General features: G+C 43.5%; 1 protein-coding gene across 1 annotated transcript in view; it reads left to right on the top strand.

The window, feature by feature from the left end:
- The window catches only part of LOC145404627 (BRCA1-associated RING domain protein 1-like), a 93026-nt gene that overhangs the window by 60947 nt on the left and 19753 nt on the right, over positions 1 to 12326 (top strand). The window contains exon 9 of the mRNA XM_080276149.1: positions 2445 to 2648. Coding sequence (XP_080132275.1) covers positions 2445 to 2648 — 204 coding nt within the window. The remainder of the gene's footprint in view (positions 1 to 2444; positions 2649 to 12326) is intronic.

Genomic DNA, 12326 nt, shown 5'->3' with positions numbered 1-12326 from the left:
TTGGAGAGAGCTCCAACCTACTTGACCTCTTCCCTACAACTAATCCTTCTGCTTACACCGTTAATCTTTCCTCTCTGTTGGGCTCCTCTGATCACAAACTTATTACCTTGACCTGTCCAATCGCTCTGGTACGGCCTGTGGACCCCCCAAAGAAACATCGACTGTGGCACTTTGGAGCTGCGGATTGGGAGTCCCTCAGGCAGTACTTTGATTTTCCCTGGAATGATTATTGCATCTATGGCTGGGAGCCATCTGGGTGTGCCTTGTGCATTATGGAGGTTATTCTCTTGGGCATGGAAGCATACATTCCCTTCTCATATCCATTGACTAATGCAAGAAAGCCTTGGTTTAATCACGCTTGTTCTAATGCTGTCTATAACAAGGAGAGGGCCTGTAAAAGGTATCAGAGCCATCCCACCCCTGAATCACATCTTCGTTTATGTTTCTGCCCAGAATCGTGCTAGGTCTGTTCTTCGTGCTGCAAAAAATTATTTCATCTGTACTAAATCTCAGCTCTCCAACTTGAATTCTTCCCGCTTCTTCTGGCACCTTGCCAAAAACCTTTTAAACACCTTTACCTCATCATCCTTCCCTCCTCTTTTCTACTCTGATGGCTCTGTAGCTATTTCTTCTACTGATAAACCAGATCTCTTTGCTCAGATTTTCTCCTCCAATTCCATCTTAGACATTTCTGGTGCTGTTCCTCCATCACTTCCCCCCTCTGACTTCCTCATGGCAGACATTAAAATTTCTTCGGTTGATGTATTTTCTGCCATCACTGGCTTTAATACTAACAAAGCATATGGGCCTGACGGAGTCCCTCCTGTTGTCCTCAAGAACTGTGCTTCTGTGCTTACACCCTGCCTAGGTAAACTCTTTCGCCTTTGTCTTTCAACTTGTGCCTTAACTTCTTGCTGGAAGTTTGCTCTTATTCAGCCGGTCCCAAAGAAGGGCGACCATTCCCAACCCTCTAACTGTCGTCCAATTGCTTTAACATCCTGTATCTCAAAAGTTTCCGAGTTAGTTCTTAGTAGAAAAATTTAAAGCATCTTTCCTATCACAACCTTTTTTCTGATCGTCAGTATGGGTTCTGTCAGGGACGCTCCACTGGCGATCTTCTCACCTACCTTTCAGATTCCTGGTCATCCTCCTTTCAGGACTTTAATGAAAGCTTTGCCATTGCACTTAACATCTCATAGGCTTTCGATTGAGTCTGGCATAAATCTTTAATTTCCAAACTGCCCTCTTACGGTTTCTATCCTTCTATCTGTGCCTTCATCGCTAGCTTCCTTGCTGGTCATTCTATATCCGCTGTTGTGGACGGCCATCGTTCTTCTCCTAGATCTACCAACAGTGGTGTTCCTCAGGGCTCTGTCCTATCACCAACTCTCTTCCTTTCATTCATCAATGACCTTCTAAGCTGTACATCTAACCCTATCCACTCGTACACTGATGATTCCATCTTTCACCTTTCCATTCAGTTCTCGCAATGTCCATCTCAGCAGTTACTTCAGCAAACAAGGGATGAGGCTATAGCACAGCTAATGTCTGACTTGGCTCGTATCTCTGACTGGGGTAAAAATAATCTTGTTGTTTTTAACCCCTAAAGTATGCAGTTCGCACAGCAGGTCTGTCCCTCCAGCCACAAAACCGGGTCGATTTTTCGACTTTTGTCAAGGTAAAAATATTTCTTCCACATTTCAAGAGACTGAATTTACACACCTGAAAATGTATGTTTCAGCCAAATTGACCAAATAGTTAACGCACAATTGCCCGTCAAAGATGCAAAAAAGTGATGGGGAGGGGGGTGTGGTCTGGGAAAATTGCGGTTTTAAGCCACTCCGTGCCTCTGCTTCACGTATTGTGGGCTAAACTCGCGCATTCAAAGTTTTATGATTATGCCTTTTGGTCATTCGTGTACTATGCGATTCATGCACTGTGATCATGCGTACTGTGCGAGCCCACTGTACTGACAGTTTAGCTTCAGGGGATCTTATCTTCAGGGGAAGAAATTATGGAGTATTGTGGAGTTTTGGAACTTCCCTCCTCAGCTCAGTTTGTTCTAGAATGGTCTTACTAACAACCATGCTGGAAATGGTAGTTAATAGCAGTAGAGGTTTCTCCAAGATGTAAAAACAACTGACATATGAGTTAAGAAAATAGGGGAGGGGGTATTAATTTGTCAGGCTCTTGAATGGAACAACAACTGCAGGAATTTGCTTGAGAATTAGTTATGTTTTAGTTCATGTATTTTTAATACAGTACTGGATTAACTTTATTTATTTTTTATTATTGAGGCAATGATGTTGAGATTTTATTTTGACTATTTTTAGATTATATTATTCAGCTAAGGGGAAGCGTTGGGTATGGAGTTCAGGAAAGTGTGATACCTCTCCTTTTACTGCAGTGAATAGTGCCCTAACTATTTTTCTTCTTGTAAACAGATCACTGGCTGCACAGTGTAATGGTGCTTCAGAAATAATTGCTGCACTGGACACTCCAAAAGATCCAAGCCTCAAGCAGCTTCCAGTGGTACAATCTACTGTGGAGAGAATCATTCTTCTTGGGTTGGGCCTTTCATCAGACCAATCCAGGAACCTTGAAAAATTGGCTCGAATGTTGCGTGCTCGCCTTGTTTCTGAATTTAGGTACAGTATTATGGATGTAATTGTAAAACAGGTTTTTGTCAGTTGTGGATACTGTTTAGGAAATAATATTTATTGCATACTGTTTGTAATGCCAGTTAATGTCATTTTTAACGCTTCTTTTTATCAGTTTGAAACCATAGATTCACAAGGGTAGGTATTAGAAGTATATTTTACAGGTATGGGCATGAGTGAGTGAGGAAGATGCAGGGAAGGAGTTGCTTTCCTGATGAATGAAGTGTGGCAGAGTGGAATGAGAGATTACAAATGTGTCAGCCCAGGATGTACGTATGTCAGCTTACAGTAAGTTTGAGAAGGTGAAAGTGGCAGTGATTGTAGCGTATACACAGTGTGATAACAGTGAGACAGGGAAAGACAGGTTTGGGGATGAGCTGGATGAAGTAGTAGGAGAAATGCCCAGGAGTTATAAAGTGTTTGTAATGGATGATATTGAAGGGAGAGTAGGCACTGGGCCTGTGAATGATATAATGGGTAGTAATGGAGTATTGTACCAGGAGAGAATGATAATAGAATGCAGCTGAAGGACATGTGTCAGGAAAGGAGGTTGTGCGTTTGTATTTCTTAGTTCAAACATAAAATGCACATAAATGTACATGGTAAGGGGGAATGGAGATCGTGTTGAAAGGAGCCTCATTGATTACGTGCTAACACAGAAATCGATGCTGGAAAGTGTTGCTGATATGAGGGCAATGAGAGGATGATGTGGAGTTTGTCAGATCATGGGATTGTGGTATGCGAGATCAAGTTGAAAGGAATGAGGTGGATCAAGAGAGAGAGGAGCAGTCAGGGAGAGAAAGTCGAAAAGCTAGAGATCGTGTTGAAAGGAGCCTCATTGATTACGTGCTAACACAGAAATTGATGCTGGGAAGTGTTGCTGATACGAGGGCAATGAGAGGACGATGTGGAGTTTGTCAGATCATGTGATTGTGGTATGCGAGATCAAGTTGAAAGGAATGAGGTGGATCAAGGGAGAGAGGAGCAGTCAGGGAGAGAAAGGCAAAAAGCTGAGGATTAAAGAAATGGCAAGGTAGGGGAGGAATTGGAGTCAGTGAACTGGAGTGAAATGGATCTGGACAACTTGTGGAATACATACAGGGATTCCTTTGATAGGATTGCTAAAGCGATGTGTGGTGTGGCAAGAGCAACAATGAAGAAGAAAGGTATGGCATTGTGGAATGAAGAGGTTGAGAGAGAAATGGAGGAAAAGAGGAAGAAGTGGCATGAGTGGATACAGGACAGGGGTTCAGTTGAAATAAGAACTGAATATATAAAGAGCAAGAAACACATAAAGAGACCAGTGGAGAGGAAAAAGGAGGTAAGTGATGATCTAGGAAGAGAAATGAATGCGAATTACTCTGAAAATGGGAAGTTATTCTGGAAAGAGGTGTAAAAATGTAGAAGTGACAATGGAAAGAAATGTGAAAGTGTGAAGGATGTAAGTAGTAGATTATTGACCCATGGGAATGAAGTAAGGTCGAGATGGAAGGAATATTTTGAAAGTCTTATGAATGGGAATGGAGAGAGCAGATCAGCTGTAGTAGTAGTAGTTGTTCCCTAGGCAGTCTGGCTGAACAGCCCCGAGTCCCTTAGGAAGGCCATGGCCGAGACCGGGCTTTCCCACAGTGCTCTCAAAGAGTGTATGTTGTGTTGTTGGCGTAGGTGATTGTGTGCAATGCAGTCTTTCATAATGTGCTTAATAGTATGGGGTGCTGTGTTGCATCCTGGACAGGCATCAGCGACGGAGTCATCCAGTCACTTCTGGTAACTTAAGAGGGCTGGATGGTGCCCACATCTCAGCCTGGCCAGGTGGACCCTGTCCTCACGAGTAAGATAGAATTCAAAAGGGTGGATGTCAGGAGGCTGTTCATGCAGCTGTGTGTTGTCTTTAAGTGACTGAATGGAGCGACGAGTGATCTGAGTGTGGATATGCTTCTGGAAGCTGGTCTCAGGTGGGCGAGGGGGGAGAGATGACAGTATTTGTGTATGGTATCGTGTGCTGGGTGTTGTTTTGATGTTCCTTGGTGTGGGTGGATGTGCTGCCATGTACTGTAGTGGATGTTGTGGGTTTGTGGAGGATGCAGCAAGAAATTGGGTGCCTCTCATGTCTAGGTGATCCTTGACTTTGAGGACTTTGGTTTCTTGATGTAGGTGGTCTGTGAGTGTAGTAGCTGTGCAGCCTGTGATTATTTTTAGGGCCTTGTTCTGTATGGTCTGTAGAGTGTTGTAGTGTGTTTTGGTGAGGTTAGAAGCCCAGGCAGGGCTTGCATACTTCATCACTGAACGTATGTATTGTTTGTATACTGTGGTGGTAGTTTCTTTGTTGTGTCTGAATGTTGTGTGGGCAAGTGACCTCAAAGCATTGAGTCTTGGTGTTATTTTATTTTTAATGTTTGTGATGTGTTGTTTAAATAACATTGATGTATTGTATGTTACACCAAGGATTTTGTGTGTGTGTGTGTGTGTGGTAGGGGAGTGTTGTTTATGGTGAGGTGTGGGATGTGACTGTGTTCTGCTGTCCAGTTTGTGAGAAGTTTCACTGTAGATTTGGCTGGGGCTATTTTGAGCCTGTTTGTGGTGAACCATTCGTGTAGTGTGTTGAGATAAGGTTGAATGATGTGTGCAGCTGTGTTTGCGTTTTGGTGCGTGCATGTAAGTGTTATATCATCTGCATAGGAAGCTATGTGTATCTGTGGTGTGTGGGGTGTGGGTATGTCTTGCATGTATAGGTTAAAGAGTGTAGGGGACAAAACAGATCCTTGGGGGACACCGTTTGTGAAGTTTCTGATGTTAGAAGACTGACCGGCAAATGTTACGTGTGCACATCTGCCTGCTAAGTAGTTTGCCAGCCATCTTTTTGTGTTATTTTGCATGTTTGTGTTGAGTATTTTGTTTGTGAGGTTGTGGCGGGGGATGGCATCAAAAGCTTTGCTAATGTCCAGTGTGATTAGGAGTGTTCTGTGTGGTGGCCTAGCTGAATTCATGCCATCGAAAACTCTCTGTGTAAGGTCTGTAAGAAGGGTGTTTGTGGAGTGTAGTGACCTAAAACTATGTTGTGACTGGGCTAGGGGAATGTGAGGTGTGACTAGTTGTAGTACCAGTCATTCAGTGACTTTAGAGGGGGTGCACAGGAGTGTGATGGGGCGATCTGAGGAGGGTAACGTGGGGTCTTTGTTGGGGTTAGGGATAGTGATGATATTGCCATGCTTCCAGATGTTGGGTATTGAGTTGTGTGAGTAGCTGTAGTGTGATATGTTGGCGAGTGCTTGTATGCCTTGTGGTCCTAGGTGTTTAAGGTGAATGTTGCTTATGTTGTCTGGTCCACAGGCAGATGAGTGCTTGAGGTTGTTAATGATGTGCTTCGTCTGGTTGTAAGTGAAAGGTGCGTAGTTTGGGTCTGTGGGGAACTGTCTCTTACGTCGGATGATACGTCAGTCTTCGGGATGGGGGTTTAGATGGCTGACTTGTGAAAAATGATTGATGAGAGTGTTTGCTTGTTGTTTGTTTGAGGGTATGGTGTCTGTTGTTGTGATGGCAGCATGTGATTGTGTGGTTTTGCTGTTGGAAAGTGTGATGTTGTTTAGTGTTTTGTAGAGTTTGCTGATGTTTGTTTTGTGGTTAAGTGTTTGGAGGTAATATTTCCAGTTTAGTGTTTGCTGTTCTGATATTTTATTGTTTATTTCAGTGTTGAGTTCTTGTATTTTTTGTATGGTGTCTTGTGTATGGGGTGTTGGGGAGTGTCGCAGTATGTCCCATTGTCTGATGAGGCCTTGAATTTCTGGTGTGAAGTTAGGGTTGTGTCTCTTTCTGTTGCCTCTAGGGATGTGTCTTTTGTCTGCATTTTGTATAATTGTATTGAAAGTGTGCAGAGCGGTGTTGATGTTTGTGATGGGTGTAATGTTTAGTGTTTCGAGATGTTCTGTTTCAGTTACAAAGGCCTCCCAGTTGGCGCTCTTATAATTAGTGTATGTGTGTTTGTGGCCTGCTGGGGTGGTTCTGGTTTTGGTAGTGATGATGATTGGGAGGTGAACAGAACCTAGGGTTTTGACCACTCTCCATGATGTAGTGGGGGCGAGGTTTGGGGAGTAGAAGGTGATGTCTGGAGATGATGGGAGGAAGAGGGCTTGGTGTGAGATATGGGTATGTTGGTCTAGACTGTAAACATGATTGGTTTTGGGGGTGTGAAGAGAAGGAATGCAGTGCCGGGGAAAGTGACTCTCACAGGAGAGAAGAAGTCTGTGAAACAGCAGAAAAATGGGAAAGCAGTTGGTGTTGAGGAGATGTATGTAGAGATGATTAAGTGTAATGGAGAGAGTAGAATGAAGTGCATATTGGAGATATGTTAGATCTCATGGATGAGTAAAACTGAGTCAGTAGAGTGGAAAAAGGCTGTGATTGTACCCCTGGACAAAAATAAATATGAGCAAAGTGATTGGAAGAATTATCATGGCGTAAGTATATTGAGTGTTGTAGGGAAGTTATATGGAAGAATTATTATAGAGAAAGTAAGAGAGATATCAGAAGGCCAAATGAGTGACAAACAGGGTGGCTTTAGGAGTGGTAGAGGATGTGTGGATCAAATATTTGCAGTGAGACATACAGTGGAGAAGCTAGTGAGAAGGACAAATGGGTGTTTATGGCATTTATGGATCCGGAAAAGCATACAGCAAAGTAGACAGAGAAGGATTGTGGAAGGTTTTGCATATGTATGGTGTAGAGGGTAAGCTGCTAGGTGCTGTTAAGAGTTTTTATGATGGTAGTGAGGCATGTGTAAGGGTAAATCGACATCTAAGTGAATGTTTCACGATCAGTGTGGGAGTTCCAACAAAGTTGTGTGATGTCTCCATGGTTGTTCAATATATATATGGATGAGATGATGAGAGAAGTAAAAACATGAAAAATGGAGAGAGAGGGATGGTGTTAGTAATGAATGATGATGGATGGTATATCTCAAATTTGATGGATGCAGATGATGCAGTACTACTAGCAGGTACTGGACAAGAGCTTGCTAGATTAGTATAGAGTTTTGTAGATGTCTGTGAGCATCATGCCTTAAGAGTAAATGTAGAAAAGAGCAAAGTGATGGCTATTGAGAGAGAAGATGACTGCCAGTGTGATGTTACAGTGGATGAAGAGAGACTGGAATTGGTGAGAGAGTTCAAATACCTGGGTAAAATGATAGAAAAGAGAGGAAAATGTGCAAAAGAAGTGGAAAGTAGAGTGACACAAGGAAGGAAAGTAGTTGGTGCTATCAAGGCCTTGGTAAGAAACAAAGGCTTAGTGTGTTGCAGCTTCATGAGGTGTACATGAAAGAGTGTTAGTGCCAGCTTTATCATACGGGTGTGGGACTATGATGTGCCATGAAAATGAAAAGTCAAGAGTTAGAACAATGGAGATGGGAGTGTTGAGAAATGTATGTGAGGTACAGAGAATGGATAAGATACGGAACCATATGATATGTGAAAGATGCAGAGTGAGGAAGTTTGTGGACACCAGAATCGAAGAGTGTGCACTGAGATGGTATGGTCATGTGGAGAGAATGGATAACAATTGATTGGTGAGAAAGGTATATCTGAGAATTTGAAGGAGGAAGGAGGTAAGAAGATGGAGAGATATGATGGATGAGAGTGTTCTTTGAGAAAGAGAGATATGGAAGTTCTATCTATTGCCAGACGCCTCAATCCCGTTTGGGGTGGCCACAAACAAATCGCCTCCAAGTCGCCCTGTCCCCCGCCATTTCACTGCCCTGCTCCCAACTCACACCCCCCTCTCTCATATGCCTCTCCACCCCATCTCTCCATCTCATCCTCGGCCTCCCCCTCCCTCTTTCCCCCTCCACCTCACTCACATACACTCTCTTCGTCAGTCTTTGACCCTCCATCCTCTCCACATGGCCAAACCACCTCAGTGTGTTCCTCATAACACTTCCTATCACATCCACATCAACACCACAACGCTCCTTTATATCCTCATTCGTCAGCCTGTCTCTCCATGTGACTCCACAGGCTCCTCTTAAATAACTCATTTCCACGGCTCTCACTCTTGACTTGTGTCCTTCCAACAACGTCCAAGCTTCACTTCCGTACGTTAGAGTTGGTATCACAATACTGTCATGTAGTAACTTTTTCACTTCCATGCTAACTTCCCTGTTTCTTATCACTGCTTTCAAAGAACCAGCAACCTTTCTTCCCTGCTGTACCCTTTCAAGCACTTCACCCTCCAAACCTCCATCCTTACTCATCACACTACCCAAGTACTTAAACGTACTCACATTTTCCAATTCCTCACCATCCAACCTCGCTGTACATTCACTGACTTCACCTCTCTCAAAGACCATCACTTTACTCTTCCCTACATTCACCTTTAGATTCCGTTTCATACACACTCTCTCAAACTCATCCACCAAGCCTTGCAGCTCCCCTTCGTCTTCACTCAACAACATGGTATCATCTGCAAACAACAGTACAGGGAGTTTCCAAACACTATCCTCTCTCACCAGGGCCACTCCAACATCCACTACCCTACCTTGTACCTCTTTTATTACCCCATCCATGTACAGATTGAACAACCATGGAGACATGACATCCCTGTTTCAAACCAACTTTCCAAGAGAAAAATTCACTTAGTTCAACATCCACACGCACTGCAGCCTTCGCACCATCGTACATACTCTTCACAGCATTCAACAACTTCCCATCTATTCCATATATTCTTAACACTTTCCACAATCCTAGTCTATCCACCCTGTCATATGCTTTCTCCAAATCCATGAAAGCCGCATACAACTTCTTTCCCTTCTCTAGAAACTTTTCCACTAAAGATCTGAGAATGAATATCTGATCTACACAACCTCTTCCCTTCCTAAAGCCTCTCTGTTCTTCTCCAACTAATTTCTCTGTTCTTTCTCTAACTCTGTCAATAAGTATCCTACTATATACTTTTCCTATTATACTAAGAAGACAAATGCCCCTATGGTTACCACACACTTCTTTTTCCCCTTTTCCTTTATACAAGGGAATAATTATACCTGACTTCCAATCCTCCGGGACTCTACCTTCCTCCCAGGCCAATCTGCACATCTTCCACATCCATTCTACTACTATCTCTCCCCCATGCTTCAGCATTTCACCACACACTTCATCAATTCCTGGAGCTTTCCCTGATTTAACTTTCTTCATTGCTTCCACAACTTCTATCCTACTGATTTCTTCCTGTCTTCTCACCTCCCTCCTTCTTCCAGCCATTCCCCAGCCACTTATACTCGCATTACTTCCATCCTCCACGTTCAGCAATTCCTTAAAGTGTTCTCTCCATCTGCTCACTTTTTCTCCCTTCTCCACTAGTAATCTACCATTTTTATCTTTCACTTCCCTGCTAACTCCACTTCCACCCTGTCTTACTCTTTTCACCTCTTTCCAGAACATTTTCTTACAGTCCCTCCACTTTACACTCAAATTCCTTCCAAATTCCTCATCCACTCTCTTCTTACTCTCTCTTACTAATCTTTTCACCTCTCTCTTTCTTTCTACATATAACTCTCTCTTCCGCCTCTCAACTTCTTCCACGCCCCTATTTCTCATCCATTCATTGTATGCTTTCTTCTTTTGTGCCACAGCCCGTTTCACCTCTTCAGTCCACCACGCTGTTCCTTGCACCCCCCTCCGTCTTCTCTTCCTTCCACACACCACATCACATGCTGCACATATTTCTTCTGTAAATATTCTACAGACACCTTCCACGTCCCCCATCTTCTCCAACTCATATTTGCCCAATCGTTCCTCCACTTCTCTCTTATACTCTGCCTTTTTCTCATCCTCTTGTAACCTTTCCAGTCTCCTTGCAACTGCTCCTTCCTCTCGTCTTTCCCTTCTTCTATTCATCCATCTTACTTGAACTTTAACTCTGGCCACCACCAAGTAGTGGTCAGAAAGTCCACTCCCCCAACCTCTATAAACTCTTGCATCCAATATACATCTTCGCATCCTTTCATCCACACACACATAATCAATCATTGCCTTCCTTTCACTCAATTCACCACCCACCCTTCTCATCACTCGCCTTGTATACCTGTGGATCATTTTATGCCTGAAGAGGGTATTGGCTATCACCAACCCCCTCCCAGCACAAATGTCCACTTACGCACTCCCATTCTCATCTATCTCAGCAGGCACACCCCACTTACCAACTATTCCATCCACCTTCACATTCCCAACTTTACCATTCATATCACCAATCAAAAACACTCTATCATTCCTTCCAAACTTTTCCATGGAAGTTGGTGAGGCTAAAGGACTGACAAGAGATCGAGCTGGCTGGATGAATTTCGTGCAGAGGGGCGCATGACCAGGGATTTGGCACCCCTTTTTAACTTGACAGCACTCAGATTAACTCTGTTGGATAAATATACAGTAATCTCTCAATTATCCGAAGTAATCGAGCCAAAGGCAGGTCCAGGTAATGGCTCCTTCCGGATGATGGACATCTCCGTGGCCCCTCTTCTTACATAACCTAATTTTGGAAGCCATTGTTAAATGCCTCCCATCTCTCTCTCTCTCTCTCTCAAGGGAGAGGGAGAGGGAGGGAATCGAGAAGAAGAGAGAGAGGAGGGACTGATATTATGTCTGTCTCCCTCGTATGTTTACTAAATATGGGAGGCCGCTTGTCATCTATCCATCCATCCTCCATCTAATCCTATTCCACCCCATGAGGAACGTAGGAGCCTGGGACAAGGCAAGTTGGTCCTAACATTTAAGATGAGAGTGACCAGCCTCACTCATCTCTGAGTGGCATTATGTGAGCAGTAAACCTCAATCACCCCTTGGATATAAACCTACGCCAGCTCAGTCCGATTGGAGCGCTTTAATTACCCACTAAACCACCAGGCATCATAATTTGGTCATATGGTTCCAGGAAGAAATCAGTAGGATAGAAGTTGTGGAAGCAATGAAGAAAGTTAAATCAGGGAAAGCCCCAGGAATTGATGGAGTGTGTGGTGAAATGCTGAAGCATGGGGGAGAGATAGTAGTAGAATGGATGTGGAAGATGTGCAGATTGGCATGGGAGGAAGGTAGAGTCCTGGAGGATTGGAAGTCAGGTATAATTATTCCCTTGCACAAAGGAAAAGGGGAAAAAGAAGTGTGTGGTAATCATAGGGGCATTTGTCTTCTTAGTATAATAGGAAAAGTGTATGGTAGGTTACTTATTGACAGAGTTAGAGAAAGAACAGAGAAATTAGTTGGCGAAGAACAGGGAGGCTTTAGGAAGGGAAGAGGTTGTGTAGATCAGATATTCATTCTCAGATCTTTAGTGGAAAAGTTTCTAGAGAAGGGAAAGAAGTTGTATGCAGCTTTCATGGATTTGGAGAAAGCATATGACAGGGTGGATAGACAAGGATTGTGGAAAGTGTTAAGAATATATGGAGTAGATGGGAAGTTGTTGAATGCTGTGAAGAGTATGTACGATGGTGCGAAGGCTGCAGTGCGTGTGGATGGTGAACTAAGTGAATTTTTCTCTGTGAAAGTTGGTTTGAAACAGGGATGTGTCATGTCTCCATGGTTGTTCAATCTGTACATGGATGGGGTAATAAAAGAGGTACAAGGTAGAGTAGTGGATGTTGGAGTGGCCCTGGTGAGAGAGGATAGTGTTTGGAAACTCCCTGTACTG

Source organism: Coenobita brevimanus, chromosome 64, assembly GCF_032717465.1.
Source record: "Coenobita brevimanus isolate Jiangsu-jjx chromosome 64, ASM3271746v2, whole genome shotgun sequence".
In the NCBI taxonomy this organism is placed as follows: domain Eukaryota; kingdom Metazoa; phylum Arthropoda; class Malacostraca; order Decapoda; family Coenobitidae; genus Coenobita; species Coenobita brevimanus.
Note: the sequence above shows the minus strand (reverse complement) of the source record. Positions and strands in the feature narration are given on the sequence as shown.